The following is a 13,923-nucleotide window of genomic DNA, read 5'->3' as shown; positions in this document are numbered from 1 at the left end:
ACACCTGAACCATCCATCAAACCTTCTGCTTGGATTTGCACAACACGCTGATCCTTTAACCCAGTGCATTTGAGGCTGTGTGTTGTGCAAAAGCCAGCTCTTTTGTTGTAGTCCTTTGAATTATAGCTCAAGGTTTTGGGAACCATCGACCACAATTAAAGTCCCTTTGAGGCTCTTGAAAGGAGGGAAAATGGCACTTACTGGATTCACACGTTGTCCTAAAAACCATGTTTCCATCTGTTTGGTCTGGATTTGGTGCGTTGTCCAAACGAAGACTCTGTCTCTAATGAACCATGCCTTAGTATGGCATGTGAGCATGTCATTATTTGGTTGAAAACAAGTGCCAGGGTTATGAGGCTCTTCAACTGTAATGGAGAAAACTAACTACAGGTAGTCCTTGACTTGCAGCAGCTCATTTAGTGACTGTTCAAAGTTTACAACGACACTGAAAAACATGACTTATGACCATTTTTCACAACTTTTGCAGCATGCCCGTGGTCTTGTAATCAAAATTCAAATGCTTGGCATTCGGTTCATCTTTAGGACGGTTACCGTGTCTCGGGGGTCATGTGATCACCTTTTAAAACTTTCTGACAAGCAAAATCAATGGGGAAGCCAGATTCACTTCACAACCAGGTTACTAACTTAAAAACTGCAGTGGTTCACTTAACAACGGTGGCAGGAAATGTCATAAAATAGCAATAAAATGTCACAGAACTCTCTTTAACAAATGTCTCACTTAACAACAGGAATTATGGGTTCAGTTATGGTCATAAGTCAAGCACTACCTATTACAGGCTGGATCATATTCTTTGTGAGGACCAGATCTGTATTCAGCCAACCTAAAACCACATTGCATTCAATGGGATTGTTGTAGAGTAAATGAGCTTGAGAATTGCAAGCCGTGGTCTCTCTAACGCATATCTGGTGGGTATGTACAATATGCTAAACCCAAGTAACGGACAAAGCGCCTATTTGTGCCATGCCATCTTATGATTGAATGTTATGGTTTGCTTGATGCAACATGCTAAGACAGTATTTCTCAATCTTGGCTGTTTGAAGATAGGTGGACTTCAACTTCTGGGAGTTGAAGCCCACACACATCTTCAAATGACCAAGGTTGAGAAATACTATGCTAAGACAATCTTAGGGTTCCTAGGAAAGGCTGACCCATAGACTGCCTTATCCCAGTTTAGTCAAGTGTTGGGTCAACCAAGCAAGGGAAGTTTGATGGACACTTATTTGTGGACCATAGAAGTCTTCTACTCATAAAAATTGCATGCATCTAAACCCTGAAGCTTGGCAAAGGAAGCTGAGTCGGTTATTCTGCTTTTTGTCAATTGAAGTATCTTTTCATACACGTGAGCTCTTCTGACCAATATCCTATCCTTTGTTCAACTAGAAGTGACTTCATTACGATAGAAACTACCTTTCTGAAAACTTGGATGACGCTTCATTTCCCTCCCTTGTCTTTTTCAGAATCGCCACCCCCTCCTTATTCCCGGCTGTCTCCAAAGGATGAGCAAAAGCCATTGAGTAAGTATGTTCTCCACCCAGACTTCCCTCCTATAGTTTTCTCAGCATTAGTAAGAGCGGTCCACTTGTGATGGACAACTGGAGACCTGTATTTTGTGGGCAACTTTTGTCTCTTTTTTCAAATGGAAGATGGCCACCTTTGGCTTTTCTCTGTGTGTGTAATGCAAGGTAATAGCAATAGCACTTAGACTTATATACCGCTTCACAGTGCTTTACAGCCCTCTCTAAGCGGTTTACAAAGCCTATTGCCCCCAACAATCTGGGTCCTCATTTTACCCACCTCGGAAGGATAGAAGGCTGAGTCAACCTTGAGCCTGGTGAGATTTGAACTGCCAACTTGCAGTCAGCAGAAGTAGCCTGCAGTACTGCATTCTAACCACTGGGCCACCGTGGCTCATAATGTAGACATAAAAAATAGAGCTGGAAGGGACCTTGGAGGTCTTCTAGTCCAACCCCCTGCTTGAGCAGGAGACCGTCTACTATTTCAGATAAATGGTTGTCCAGTCTCTTTTTGAAAGCCTGGCGAACCTATGGCATGCATGCCACAGGTGGCACGTGGAGCCATATCGTTGGGCACGCAAGTGTTGCCCTAGCTCAGCTCCAGCATATATGCATGCGCTGGCCAGCTGATTTTCAGGCCTTCCAGGCCCACCAGAAGTCAGGAAATAGGCTATTTCTGGTCTCCGGAGGCGTGGGGAAGGCCGTTTTAGTCCTCCTCAGACTCCAAGAAAGCCTCCGGAGCCTGGGGAGGGTGAAAAACGGGCCTACCGGGCCCACTGTGCCATCGTATGCCAAAAGCAGTGGGAGCACAGAGGGGTCGCGTGCGCATGCTCGGGGGCAGGGCGCATTGAATTATGGGTGTGGGCACGCATGCGCACAACCCTCCTCCCCATGCTCCCCACGTTTTTGGCACGTGACGGCAAAAAGGTTAGCCTACAGTGTTGAAGCACTCATAACTTCTGGTGGCAAGCTGTTCCACTGGTTGATTGTCCTCACTGTTAGGAAGTTTCTCCTTTATTCCAGGTTGCTTCTCTCTTTGGTTAGTTTCCATCTCCATTGTTTCTTGTCCTGCCCTCCGGTCTTTGGAGAATAATTTGACCCACCCCCCACCCCCAATCTTGAATGGCTTGTACAGTGAAGTACATGGAAGGCTGTTATGGATCATGCAAAGGATAAAGGATCATCCTGGATCAAACTCACATTTACACATTGCAAAGTCAGTAAGTAAGAAGACTCTGGTCAAGGTCTGGTCCTGCAGGCACAGAGTCCTGGCCCAGATTGAGTTAGCCAAAAGCAACACAGCAAAGGCGGTTTCAAGAAACAACGAGGCCTCTTCAGCTTATTGGAGGCTTTGTTTCAGCATTAGAATAGGTTCAGGCAATACAGGCAGTCCTTGACTTACAACTATTCATTTAGTGACCATTCAAAACTACAGCGGCATTGAAAAAAGTGACTTACAATCATTTTTCACACTAGGACCGTTGCAGCATTCCCGTGTTCAGAATTCGGATTATTGGCAACTGGCATGTATTTATGGCGGTGGGAGTGTCCTGGGGTCATCTGATCCCTTTTGTGACCTTCTGACAAGCAAAGTCAGTGGGAAAGCCAGATTCACTTAACAACCAGGTTAACAACTGCAGTGATTCATTTAACGGCGGTGGCACAGAAGGTTGTAAAATGGGGGCAAAACTCACTTAACGACTGTCTTGCTTAGCAATGGGAATTTTGGGCTCAATTGTAGTCGTAAGTTACCCAGACCAGCTGGAGTTGCTTAGACAATTGAGGAGGAATAGCACACTTCTGAGTAAGCCATGACTCTAAGGACTCTCCTCCCAACAGTCTAGACCAGGGGTCTCCAACCTTGGCAACTTTACGACTTGTGGACTTCAACTCCCAGATTCCTCAGCCAGCTGCTGAGAAATTCTGGGAGTTGCGTCCACAAGTCGTAAAGTTGCCAAGGATGGAGACCCCTGGTCTAGAATGATGATGGTGAACGTATGACATACGTGTCACAGGTGACATTCCAGGCCTCTGGACCTTCTGGAAATTTTGTGAGAGGTCCCTGGTCTTGGAGAACCCCTGGAGCCTCCAACAATCACAGAAGTCCAGAATGTCCCTAGAGGACATCTGGAGGGGCCTCCCTTGTCTGTGTGGGCATGAGAGAGAAAGAGAGCAGGAGAATCAAGGTAGGCATTTTCTGAACTTTTGACCAGCTGAGCCCAAAAGGTTCACCATCACTGCTCCATGACTTCTGTCTATCCTGCTGATGGATTAGCCCCATGATGGTGAATTTATGGCACACAAGCCGTCGCCCCAGTTCAGCTCTGCCACGCATGTGTGTGCGCCTCCCACCAGCCAGCTGGTTGGCGGATCTCTGCCGTGCATGCGCAGGGGGCATGGTACATGCGGTAGGGCCACACGTGCATATGTTGGAGGCACGAGCGGGGGATGTCCGTGCATGTGCGGGGGTGGGGTGTGTGCATGCATTGCAGTGGTGGTTTTCAAAATTTTTTTACTACCGGTTCTGTGGATGTGGCTTGGTGGGCGTGGCAGGGGAAGGTTACTGCAAAATCCCCATTCCCTCCCGATTAGCTGGGACTCGGGAGGCAGAGAATAGATAGGGATGGGGCCAGTCAGAGGTGGTATTTACCGGTTCTCCGAACAACTCAAAATTTCCGCTACTGGTTCTCCAGAATAATAATAATAATAATAACTTCATTGTCATTGTACGTGTATACACAGTATACCCATACAACGAAATTCACTTAACACCCAAAGACCAGGTCCAACACACATAACAATCCCCAAACACACTCCCACCCACCACAGTCCCCCATCCCTAAACCACCCAAACATCCACACAACAGACCAAGTCATGCTGTCCAACAGCTCACTGATGGTGGCCCTTTAGTTCTTTGTTGAGTGCCATTATAGCCCTGGGATAAAAACTATTCAGAAAACGTGTGGTCCGAGTTTTAATTGTCCTGTATCTTCTGCCAGAAGGCGACAGTCCAAAAAGATTGTAAGCAGGATGGGAAGAGTCTCTGAGAATGTTATGCAACTTCCTCAAACAGCGAGATTCGAAGATGTCGTCCAGGGCTGGTAGCTGGAGCCCAATGATATTCTGGGCAGTTTTAATGATTCTTTGTAGAGCTTTTCTGTCCACTACAGAACTGGTCAGAACCTGCTGAAACCCACCTCTGATGCATTGCATTTTTGGGGTTTGGGTGCGTGTGCATGCGTTTTGGGTACTTGATCCAGAAACGGTTAGCCATCACTGGATTAAACCATCTGTTGCTCTTATTTTGAGCCGAGTCCAAGATTTCAGAGGAGACGATTCTGACAAGACTGGGGAGTTTAGCCTTGGTTCCTCATAATGGCTCTCACCAGATTCTTCTGCTGCTTCTCAGAGAAGGACCTCTTCGAGGGCACCATGCCATCTACTTGTGATGTCAGTGGCGGTCTTGCACAAGTGACCATATGGTATCAGAGCAGACATTTGAGTGCCACCCAAATCCCTCACCCACTTTTGAAAACAGAATATGTTGCTAGTGAAGACTGTCAGGGTAGGCTTAGAAGGGTGCGAGTCATCCTGCCCCACATTTCCACAGAGCTCAAGGGTAAACTGGAGAGGGCAAGTTGGTTTACTGTTCCAGGAACAACTTGCTAAACCATGGTTTGGCCAACTGGTTTACCGAACAAACCGCAATTGGTTGAGTTCACACAGCACACAGAATTAAGTGTGGGTGGGCATTTTTCTGAAGCAAGAGCCTTTAAATCAGAGGTCTTCAAATTTGGCAGCTTTAAGACTTGTGGACTTCAACTCCCAGAATTCTCCAGCCAGCTATGCTGGACACTGGAATTACGATGGGCATTTAGTGTCCAATGAAAGGATGGAAGTTGTAGAATATTGATATTGTCATGAACATTTCATTATTTCTCATCATGGCAATAGTGATGGTGCAATTAAACTTCGTCTGGTTTTTATGTGCATCACAGGAGACCATTTGTCCGTAGAAGCCAGACAAAATTTCAGTTGCCCTCTTACAACTGATTTTTGTTGACCATTCAAGTGGACATTTCTATACTTTTGCGATTCTACTTTCCCCCTTAGACTTTATGATGCAGGAAAGGAGAAAAGCTGAATCCCAAGTCTTGGTAAGAGGGGAGTGTATCGGTTGAGAGGTGGTGGTGGTAAAAATGCAAGAAGTGCCTTGGAGAAAACTTAAGAACGCTAAAATGTATGAAGAAGGGTTGCAGGAATTGGGTTTGGCTAGTCTAAAGAGAAGAAGAATTAGGGGAGACATGATAGCAGACTTCTAGTATTTGAGGGGCTGCCACAAAGAGGAGGGAGTCAAATTATTCTATAAAGCAGCACAAGGCAGGACAAGAAACAATGGATGGAAACTAACCAAGGAAAGAAGCAACCTGGAATTAAGGAGAAATTTTCGAACAATTCACCAGTGGAGCAGCTTGCCTCCAGAAACTGGGTGCATCATCACTTGAGGCTTTGAAGAAAAGACTGGACAGTCACTTGTCTGGAATGGTATAGGATCTCCGGCTTGACCAGGGGGCTGGACTAGAAGACCTCCAAGGTCCCTTCCAACTCTATTCTGATTCTGAAATGGTGGCAACCTTATTTTAAATGCTGTCCTGTGAGAGGAATTCCATTTTACCCCCGGTGACTTTTCTGTTTCGTTTTCTTAAGCATCAAAGAAAACATGATCAAAGAAACAAGGCATAAAAATGTGACCTCCTTAAAAACTGAGACATTAGCCTTCCAAAATATATATCAAAAAGAAGGACTAGGGGTGAAACCATGGCAGTGTACTAATATTGGAGGGGCTGCCACAAAAAAGAGGAGGGGGGGTATTAACCTATTCTCCAATAGCACCAGAAGGCAGGGCAAGTAGCAATGGATAGAAATGTTTATAGAGATTCTCTGTAAACTTTTAGCTATCCAATTTGGGATGAACAACCTTTGAATAGTGTGGGAGTAGAAATGGATTTCCAGAGGAAAAAACTGCAAACTGCAGGAACTATTTGCACTACTCAGGTGACCCTGAGGACACAGATAAACCTCCAAGTGCTTCAAGGACCCTCTAAAAGGATGCAAATGACCAGCTGTCTGCAAGGAATATAAATCCTTCCGTTCCCCACCATCCAGTCAGAGCTGAAGAAGCTTCTTGGATGAGTATAAATAAAATAACGCAGTGACAAAGCGAAACATCGTCAAAGAAAAAACAAGACAGTCCAGTTGCCTCCTGAAAAAAGCACCTTTGGGACTACTGTGTTTGTAATCACTGCAAAGAAAATTTTGTTCAAAGAAAAAAAACAAGAAAATGGATAGAAATGCATCAAGGACAGAAGCAACCTGGAATTAAGGAGAAACTTCCTAACAGCGAGAACAATCAACCAGTGGCACAGCTTGCCTTTAGAACTTGTGGGTGCTCCATCACCGGAGGCTTTTAAGAAGAGACCGGACAGCCATTAAGAAGGACGAGTGGTGGCATGATAGCAGTGTTCTAATACTTGAGGGGCTTCCACAAAGAAGAGGAGACCAACCTATTTTCCAAAGCACCAGAAGGCAAGACTGGTTGGAAATTAGCCAAGGAGAGAAGCAACCTAGAAGTAAGGAGATGGTGAAAAAAAATCCACCAGTGGAACAACTTGCCTTTAGAACTTGTGGGTGCTCCATCATTGGAGGCTTTTAAGAAAAGACCAGGTAGCCACTTGTCTGGAATGGTACGGGGTCTCCTGGTTGAGCAGGGGGTTGGACTAGAAAACCTCCAAGGTCCCTTGCAACTCTGATGAGGTTCTTTGTTTTATTTAAGCATTTAAACCTTGGCATCAATAGAAAGCCTGCTTGCCTCTGCCATCGGTTCTTTGCATTGAAGAATCTGCAGGTGGGTGGGAATTTAGTTGGAGATTCAAGCAAAATAGATAGCTCAACAGACAGAGCACTGTAATTTAACACCAGCTGTTTGCAATTAAAGTAAGATCGAATCTCGCCAGGCTCAAGGTTGACTCAGCCTTCCATCCTTTCTAAGCTAGGTAAAATGAGGACCCAGATTGTGGGGGCAATAAGCTGACTTTGTATAAATATACAAACGTATGAAGGCTATTGCTTAACACACTGTAAGCTGCCCTGAGTCTCTGGAGAAGGGCGGCATATAAATAAATAAAAAAAAAAAAAAGATGCCCAAGGAAGACACAACCTGCATGCTCTGAAGTTTTTTTTGTCCTTCCCCAGTAAGCAAGAGTTGAAACCATGAGAAGTAGGACGTACTCATGGCTTGTGCTGATTCTTTGGCTGGATTGGCCAAAGGGTTCCTGTGCCAAAGTTGCAGAAAGAATTTTAAGATGTGAAAGTTGCATTAGGACTCCCAGCTCCCATCTGCCAGGAAGAGATTTCTGCTCAGTGTGAAATAGAAGGGAGGTTTACAGGTAATCCTTGAGTTACTATCACAATTGAGTCCAACATTTCTGTGGTTACGCAAGGCAATTGTTTAAGTGGGTTGCATCTTTTTTTGCCACAGTTGTTAAGCAAATTATAGCAGTTGTTAAGTGAATTGTGGTCGTTAAGCGAATCTGGCCTCCCCCCATTGTCTTTGCTTCTTGGAAGCTGGCTGGGAAAGTTACAAATCTTGATCCAATTACCTTGGGACAGGGCAACAATTATAAATACATGCCAGTTGTCCAGGCCTGAATTTCGATCACATGACCATGGGGATGCTCCGCCAGTCGTAAGTGTGAAAACTGGTCAAAAGTCATTTCAATCATTGATGTTATAACTTTGAACGATCACTGGTTGTAACTGCAAGACTATTAGTCAAGTGGCAATCTGTACTACATCCATTTTGTTTAGATTGGGGTCCCCAACCCCCAGGCGGCTCCGAATAAGCCACGGCCCGGGAATGGGCCACCATCCGGGGGTTTGGGGACTCCTGATCTAGATGACCCCTGCAGAATGTGGGATCCATCAAACCAAACTCTGTATACCCATAAATGCTCCCCGTCAGGAGGATTTTTAAAGATGTGGTGGATTCCACAGGTATAAATAAAGGGTTACAATCAGTTTGCTCGGCCCCTTGTTGTATTGGCCATCGTCCAGGAATGGTCTAGATAAGGACTAGTGGACAATGTAGTGGCGGCTGGCAGTCGTCCAAAGCTCCCAGGGACACAGGACTGGTCTAGCAAAGTGGTTTATGAGAAAAATGTGACTTCCTGAGTGCTTGGCATTTCGTTTGTACAATTATGTCAGTGTTTCTCAACCTTGGCCGCTGGACGATGTGTGGACTTCAACTCCCAGAATTCCCCAGCCAGCTCTGCTGGCTGGGGAATTCTGGGAGTTGAAGTCCACACATCGTCCAGCGGCCAAGGTTGAGAAACACTGAATTATATGGATAACTTTTTATTTGCAAAAGAAGAAAACTACAGGTAGTCCTCGACTTACAACATTTTGTTTAGTGGGCGTTCAAAGTCACAATGACACTGGGAAAAGTGACTCGAGGCCATTTTGCGTGTTTACCAGCCGTTGCAGAATCCCCGTGATCACGTGATCAAAATTCAGACGCTTGGCAACTGACATGTACTTACGACGGTTTCAATGTCCTGGGGGCATATGTTCCCCTTTTGGGACCTTCTGACAAGCAAAAGTCAATGGGGAAGCCAGATTCACTTAGCAGTTGTGTTACTAACTTAACACAAGTTAGTGTTGACAGCTGCAGTGATTCACTTAACAACTCTGGCAAGAAAAGTCATAAAATGGGGCAAAACTCACTTAACAATTGACTCACTTAGCATCATGAATTTTGGGGTCAATTATGATCCTAAGTTGAGTATTTGTCCACCCTGGATAATAATATATACACTTGGTAGGCAGGAAACTCTTGAGTTCATGTATTGGAACTTTGCTTTTTCAACCAGCAGGATTGAAAAGAAAAGTGAAAACCAACAAGATAATTTATTGATTTTGGACCTGGCTTTTGGACCATATTTTTAAATAAAAAATGTCAGAGTGAAGGAGAGAGAGAGAGAGGGAGACTTAACAAAAGACTTTTAACTTGTTAAAACAAAGTTTTCTTGGTCTCTACAGGGGAGGAAGGAAGGAAGGAAACAAGAATAAACAGCTTCAAGAATTTTAATAGTGATAATTAAGTAGAGTAACAATGAATTGTTTGGAGGCTTAGTGTAACCTTAGCCATGGCGCTCCCAAGTTCCTACTTGTTCAATCCACTCAACCTTGGTTATTTTGGAGGTCCAAATCCTGCCAGTGTTGGTGCATTTGGAAAAGAGAACCACTGCTCTTCATTCGGTTGGTGTGTCGTGATTAGATTAGGAGAAAAACTTTGGTGAACTGCAGTCACTCATCTCGGCAAACAAGACAGACTGAACTTACTTATCTTTTAGGGCAGGGGTGGGCAATTGTGGCTCTTTTACAACCTGTGGACTTCAACTCCCAGAATTCCTGACAGCTTGGCTGTCTCAGGGATTCTGGGAGTTGAAGTCCACAGGTTGTAAAAGAGCCACAATTGCCCACCTCTGTTTTAGGGCAACTCCTTAGAAATACAAGTCATCCTTGACTTACAACAGTTGTTTAGTGACTGTTCAAAGTTACAACAGCACTGAAATAATGACTTACGACCGGTTTCCACCCAACTGCAGCATCCGTGTGGTCACGTGATCAAAATTCAGACATTCGACAACTGGCTTGTATTTATGACGGTTGCAATGTCCCAGGATCATGTGACCAACTGTTTGGGATCTTCTGAGAAGCAAAGTCAATGGGGAAGTCTTATTTACATAACCACGTCACTCACTTAACTGCTGCAATGATTCACTTCACAACTGCGGCAAGAAAGGTCATAAAATGGGTCAAAACTCACTTAACAACTGTCTTATTTGCAATGGAAATTTTGGACTCTCTGATGGTCGTAAGTTGAGGACTACTACCTGTACAATTTTCCCCCTCTTATTGGTTGTCTTAAGAGTTAGCAGGAGTTGCTGTTTTGTTCTTGCTAGGAAAGAAGTAATTCTTTCTTTGGAAAAGGTTTTCTTAAAAGGCTTCTGAAAAAATGAGGATTGGTTGCTAGTATTAGGGGTCATTTTCCCCCCAACTTCCTTGCTCCTTCCTTTAAAAAGAAACAGTATTTTGTTATTAGGATTAGGGCTCAATTTCCTATATTTCCATGAGGAAGATGGCTAGTTAAAAGTGAGCCAGGCAAGAAGGCAGGAGCTGAAAAAGCAACAGTTGCCTCTAGGTTCAAACATTTGTGTTAAACCACAGCTTGTTTTAACTATTGTTTGTTGAAAAAAGGCATGTTGTCCTTCCTTCCACTTTTGCTCTTATAAACCATGATTTGAAATGATGCCTATGATTCAAACTAAGACTTTTGCAGTATAAACCAGATGTTTATACTACAGTGTTTTGGATTTGACTCCAAAAAGATGTTAGTGAGCTAAAGCATAGATCCTGTCCACACCCTTTTAAAGCAGCCGTGTCCTTCCTTAGCCGGTAAAACCTCTGTTAAGTTCAGAGAAGAGCAGCTGAGATGATCAAAGGCCTGGAGGCTAAACCTTAGGAAGAACGGCTGCTGCAGGTTTTGGGTCTGGCTAGTCTAAAGAAAAGAAGAATTAAGGGCAACATGATAGCTGTATTCCAGTATTTGAGGGGCTGCCACAAAGAAGAGGGGGTCAAATTATTCTCCAAAGCACCTGAAGGCAGGACAGGAAGCTAATCAAAGAGAGAAGCAACCTGGAATTAAGGAGAGACTTCCTAACAGTGAGGACAATTAGCCAATGGAACAGCTTGCCACCCAGGGTGGATTTGATTTAAATCGAGTTGATTTAAATCACTAGTAAAAAGGCTTGATTTAAATCAACTCGATTTAAATCATAATTTTTAAAGAGCAACTGTCATCTCTGCTACTCCTTTGACCCACTGTTGACTCACCGATAGTCCCAGTGTTGCAGAACATACAGCCTCCTGCTACATAACTAAGCTCCATTTCATGCTGAATAAACTGAATTAATTATGTATCTTAAATAGAAAACTATCTTACGATAGATTTTTACCCCAAAAGTTTTTTATTAAGATACATTCGATAAAAATAAAAAAAATCCGATTTAAATCAAAAAAATCATTGATTTTTATCCACCCTGTTGCCACCAGAAATTGTGGGCACTTTTTAGAAGAGACTATACAGTCACTTATCTAAAATGGTACAGGTTCTCCTGTTTGAACAGAGGGCTGGACTAGAAGACCTCCAAGGTCCCTTCCAACTCTGTTATTCTATTCTATTCTATTCTATTCTATTCTATTCTATTCTATTCTATTCTATTCTGCTTCCGGCTATGTGGTTGCTTTATGGAAAGTAGATAAGTCGCATGAGAGCTCCCTCCCACGGGTGTGAAAGCACCTTTGGGGGATTGAATCAGAACAGCCTTTGTGGGGATGCTTCTTGGGATGGTAAAATTATTGGCCATCAAATAACATGTGCCTGTTTTTCCTCTGCTTCCCAGACCTTTCAAATTCCACATTGTCCTACACTGAAACGGAGGCTACAAATTCACCCAACGTCATCGCCGGAGACTTTTCTGGTAGGTAGATCTTTTAATGTGCGGGATACAATGTCTGTTTTGACAAGACTTTTCGAAGGAAAATAACTTGTGTACTAAATTCTGTGGAGATTCTCAGTCATCCAGGACATGGTTCTGTTGTGACCCAGGCCCAAGTAGGTAGTAATCGATGCGAAAACAAACAGACTTTATTAGAACAGCTGAGAATTAACTCATTCTCAGCGTAGTCCAAACTAAATTAAAACAAACTCTTCATAACACAAAGTAAGCTACACCTCTTTATAACCTGAACCTTGATGCTTTGAGAAGTTTCTCTGAAATATTAATAATTTGTTTACTTTTTGCAGGAAAAAGCAATTCCCAAAACCACTCTGTATATCACTTAAATTGCTAGTAGATTTTCCTACTGAATACAGTAGTTAGTTTACTTTATTGATGTATAAGCCATATCAAAGTGCAGAGTTCCTAGCACGAATTATTACTAAAATCCAATAAAATGCAATGTAAAATGGAATTGGAATAAAATACAATTTAAAATGAACTTGCAATAAAAGACAGTTTAAAATGAAATCAAAGTAAAATACAATAATTTAATAGACAGATAAACAATATAGTATACTACTGCTTTGAAACGCATGCAAATGCACGTGTGTGCGCGTATAACTTCTATACATGCAGGCCTCTCCTGTTTCAAAAACGTATTTCTGCCCTGTTTAGCAAAGGAGTCCACTAATGGTCTTCCTGTTTTGCAGGATTTTGTTTGCTCAGGAACTTTGATAACCTCATTCTCACCCTTCTCTTGTTATTGTTTGTGGAACTGCTAGTGTAGGGTAGTAGGGAAAAATTAATGTTACTGATTGTAGGCCCTTTAAAAAAAAAAGTACTTTGCAGGTTTGTGCTTGGTTTAGATTTAGAGTTTTCACTAAAATGCACGCGGCTCCTTAGTTTGTTTCCCTCCTAATGTGGTCCTTGGTGATTTGTACCCTGCACGGAGGAGGGAAGGGAACTGCTGAGCAACCCCAGCTGAAGTTTAGCTCTCGGGGAGGCTAACGGTGTTGATGGGGTGGCCAGAGCAGAGGAGAAGGTGGCCCTGGTGGATCCATCCAGGCTGAATGATTGATGGCTGTCCTTTAGGGCAGGGGTCTCCAACCTTGGCAACTTTAAGACTTGTGGACTTCAACTCTCCAGAATCCCTCAGCCAGCTTTGCCTCCTGAAGTTGTGGATGCTCCATCATTGGAGGTCTTCAAGAAAAGATTGGACAGACATTTGTCCAGGCTGGTATATATGGTCTCCTGCCTTGGACAGGGAGTTGGACTAGATCAGGGGTCTCCAACCTTGGCAACTTTAAGACTTGTGGACTTCAACTCCAATTCTGAAGAGTTGAAGTCCACAAGTCTTAAAGTTGCCAAGGTTGGAGACCCCTACTTTAGGGCACTTTGGACCACTTTGCCCAAGCACAGATGGTCTCACAGCTTCTGATGTTGGAAATGAACTTCAGAATGTGCAGGGTTGTCTTTAACTTAAGGGCCACAATTCAGCCCCGAAATTTCTGTCGCTAAGTGACAGTTGCTAGGTGAGCTTTGCCCTGTTTTACAACCTCTCTTGCCAGGGTTGTTAAGTGAATCACCTCAAGTTGTGTAGTCAGTAAACACGGTTGTGTTTGTGCTTCTCAGAAGGTCGCAAAAGAGGATCATATGACACGCACACACCCGGGGACACTGAAAATGTCATAAATATGAATCAGTTGGCAAGCGTCTGAATTTTGATCACATGATGATGGGGAGGCTTCCAAAGTTGTAATTGAA

General features: G+C 43.6%; 1 protein-coding gene across 1 annotated transcript in view; it reads left to right on the top strand.

Annotated features, from left to right (window-relative positions):
• The window catches only part of SMAD6 (SMAD family member 6), a 71,102-nt gene that overhangs the window by 9,268 nt on the left and 47,911 nt on the right, over window positions 1–13,923 (top strand). Inside the window, exons 2-3 of the mRNA XM_070953468.1 lie at window positions 1,480–1,536; window positions 12,061–12,138. Coding sequence (XP_070809569.1) covers window positions 1,480–1,536; window positions 12,061–12,138 — 135 coding nt within the window. The remainder of the gene's footprint in view (window positions 1–1,479; window positions 1,537–12,060; window positions 12,139–13,923) is intronic.

The sequence above is a fragment of the Pituophis catenifer genome, unplaced genomic scaffold, assembly GCF_029215685.1.
Source record: "Pituophis catenifer annectens isolate HBS135680 unplaced genomic scaffold, rPitCat1.0.hap2 SCAF_14, whole genome shotgun sequence".
In the NCBI taxonomy this organism is placed as follows: domain Eukaryota; kingdom Metazoa; phylum Chordata; class Lepidosauria; order Squamata; family Colubridae; genus Pituophis; species Pituophis catenifer.
This window is presented reverse-complemented; position numbering and strand designations above follow the sequence as displayed.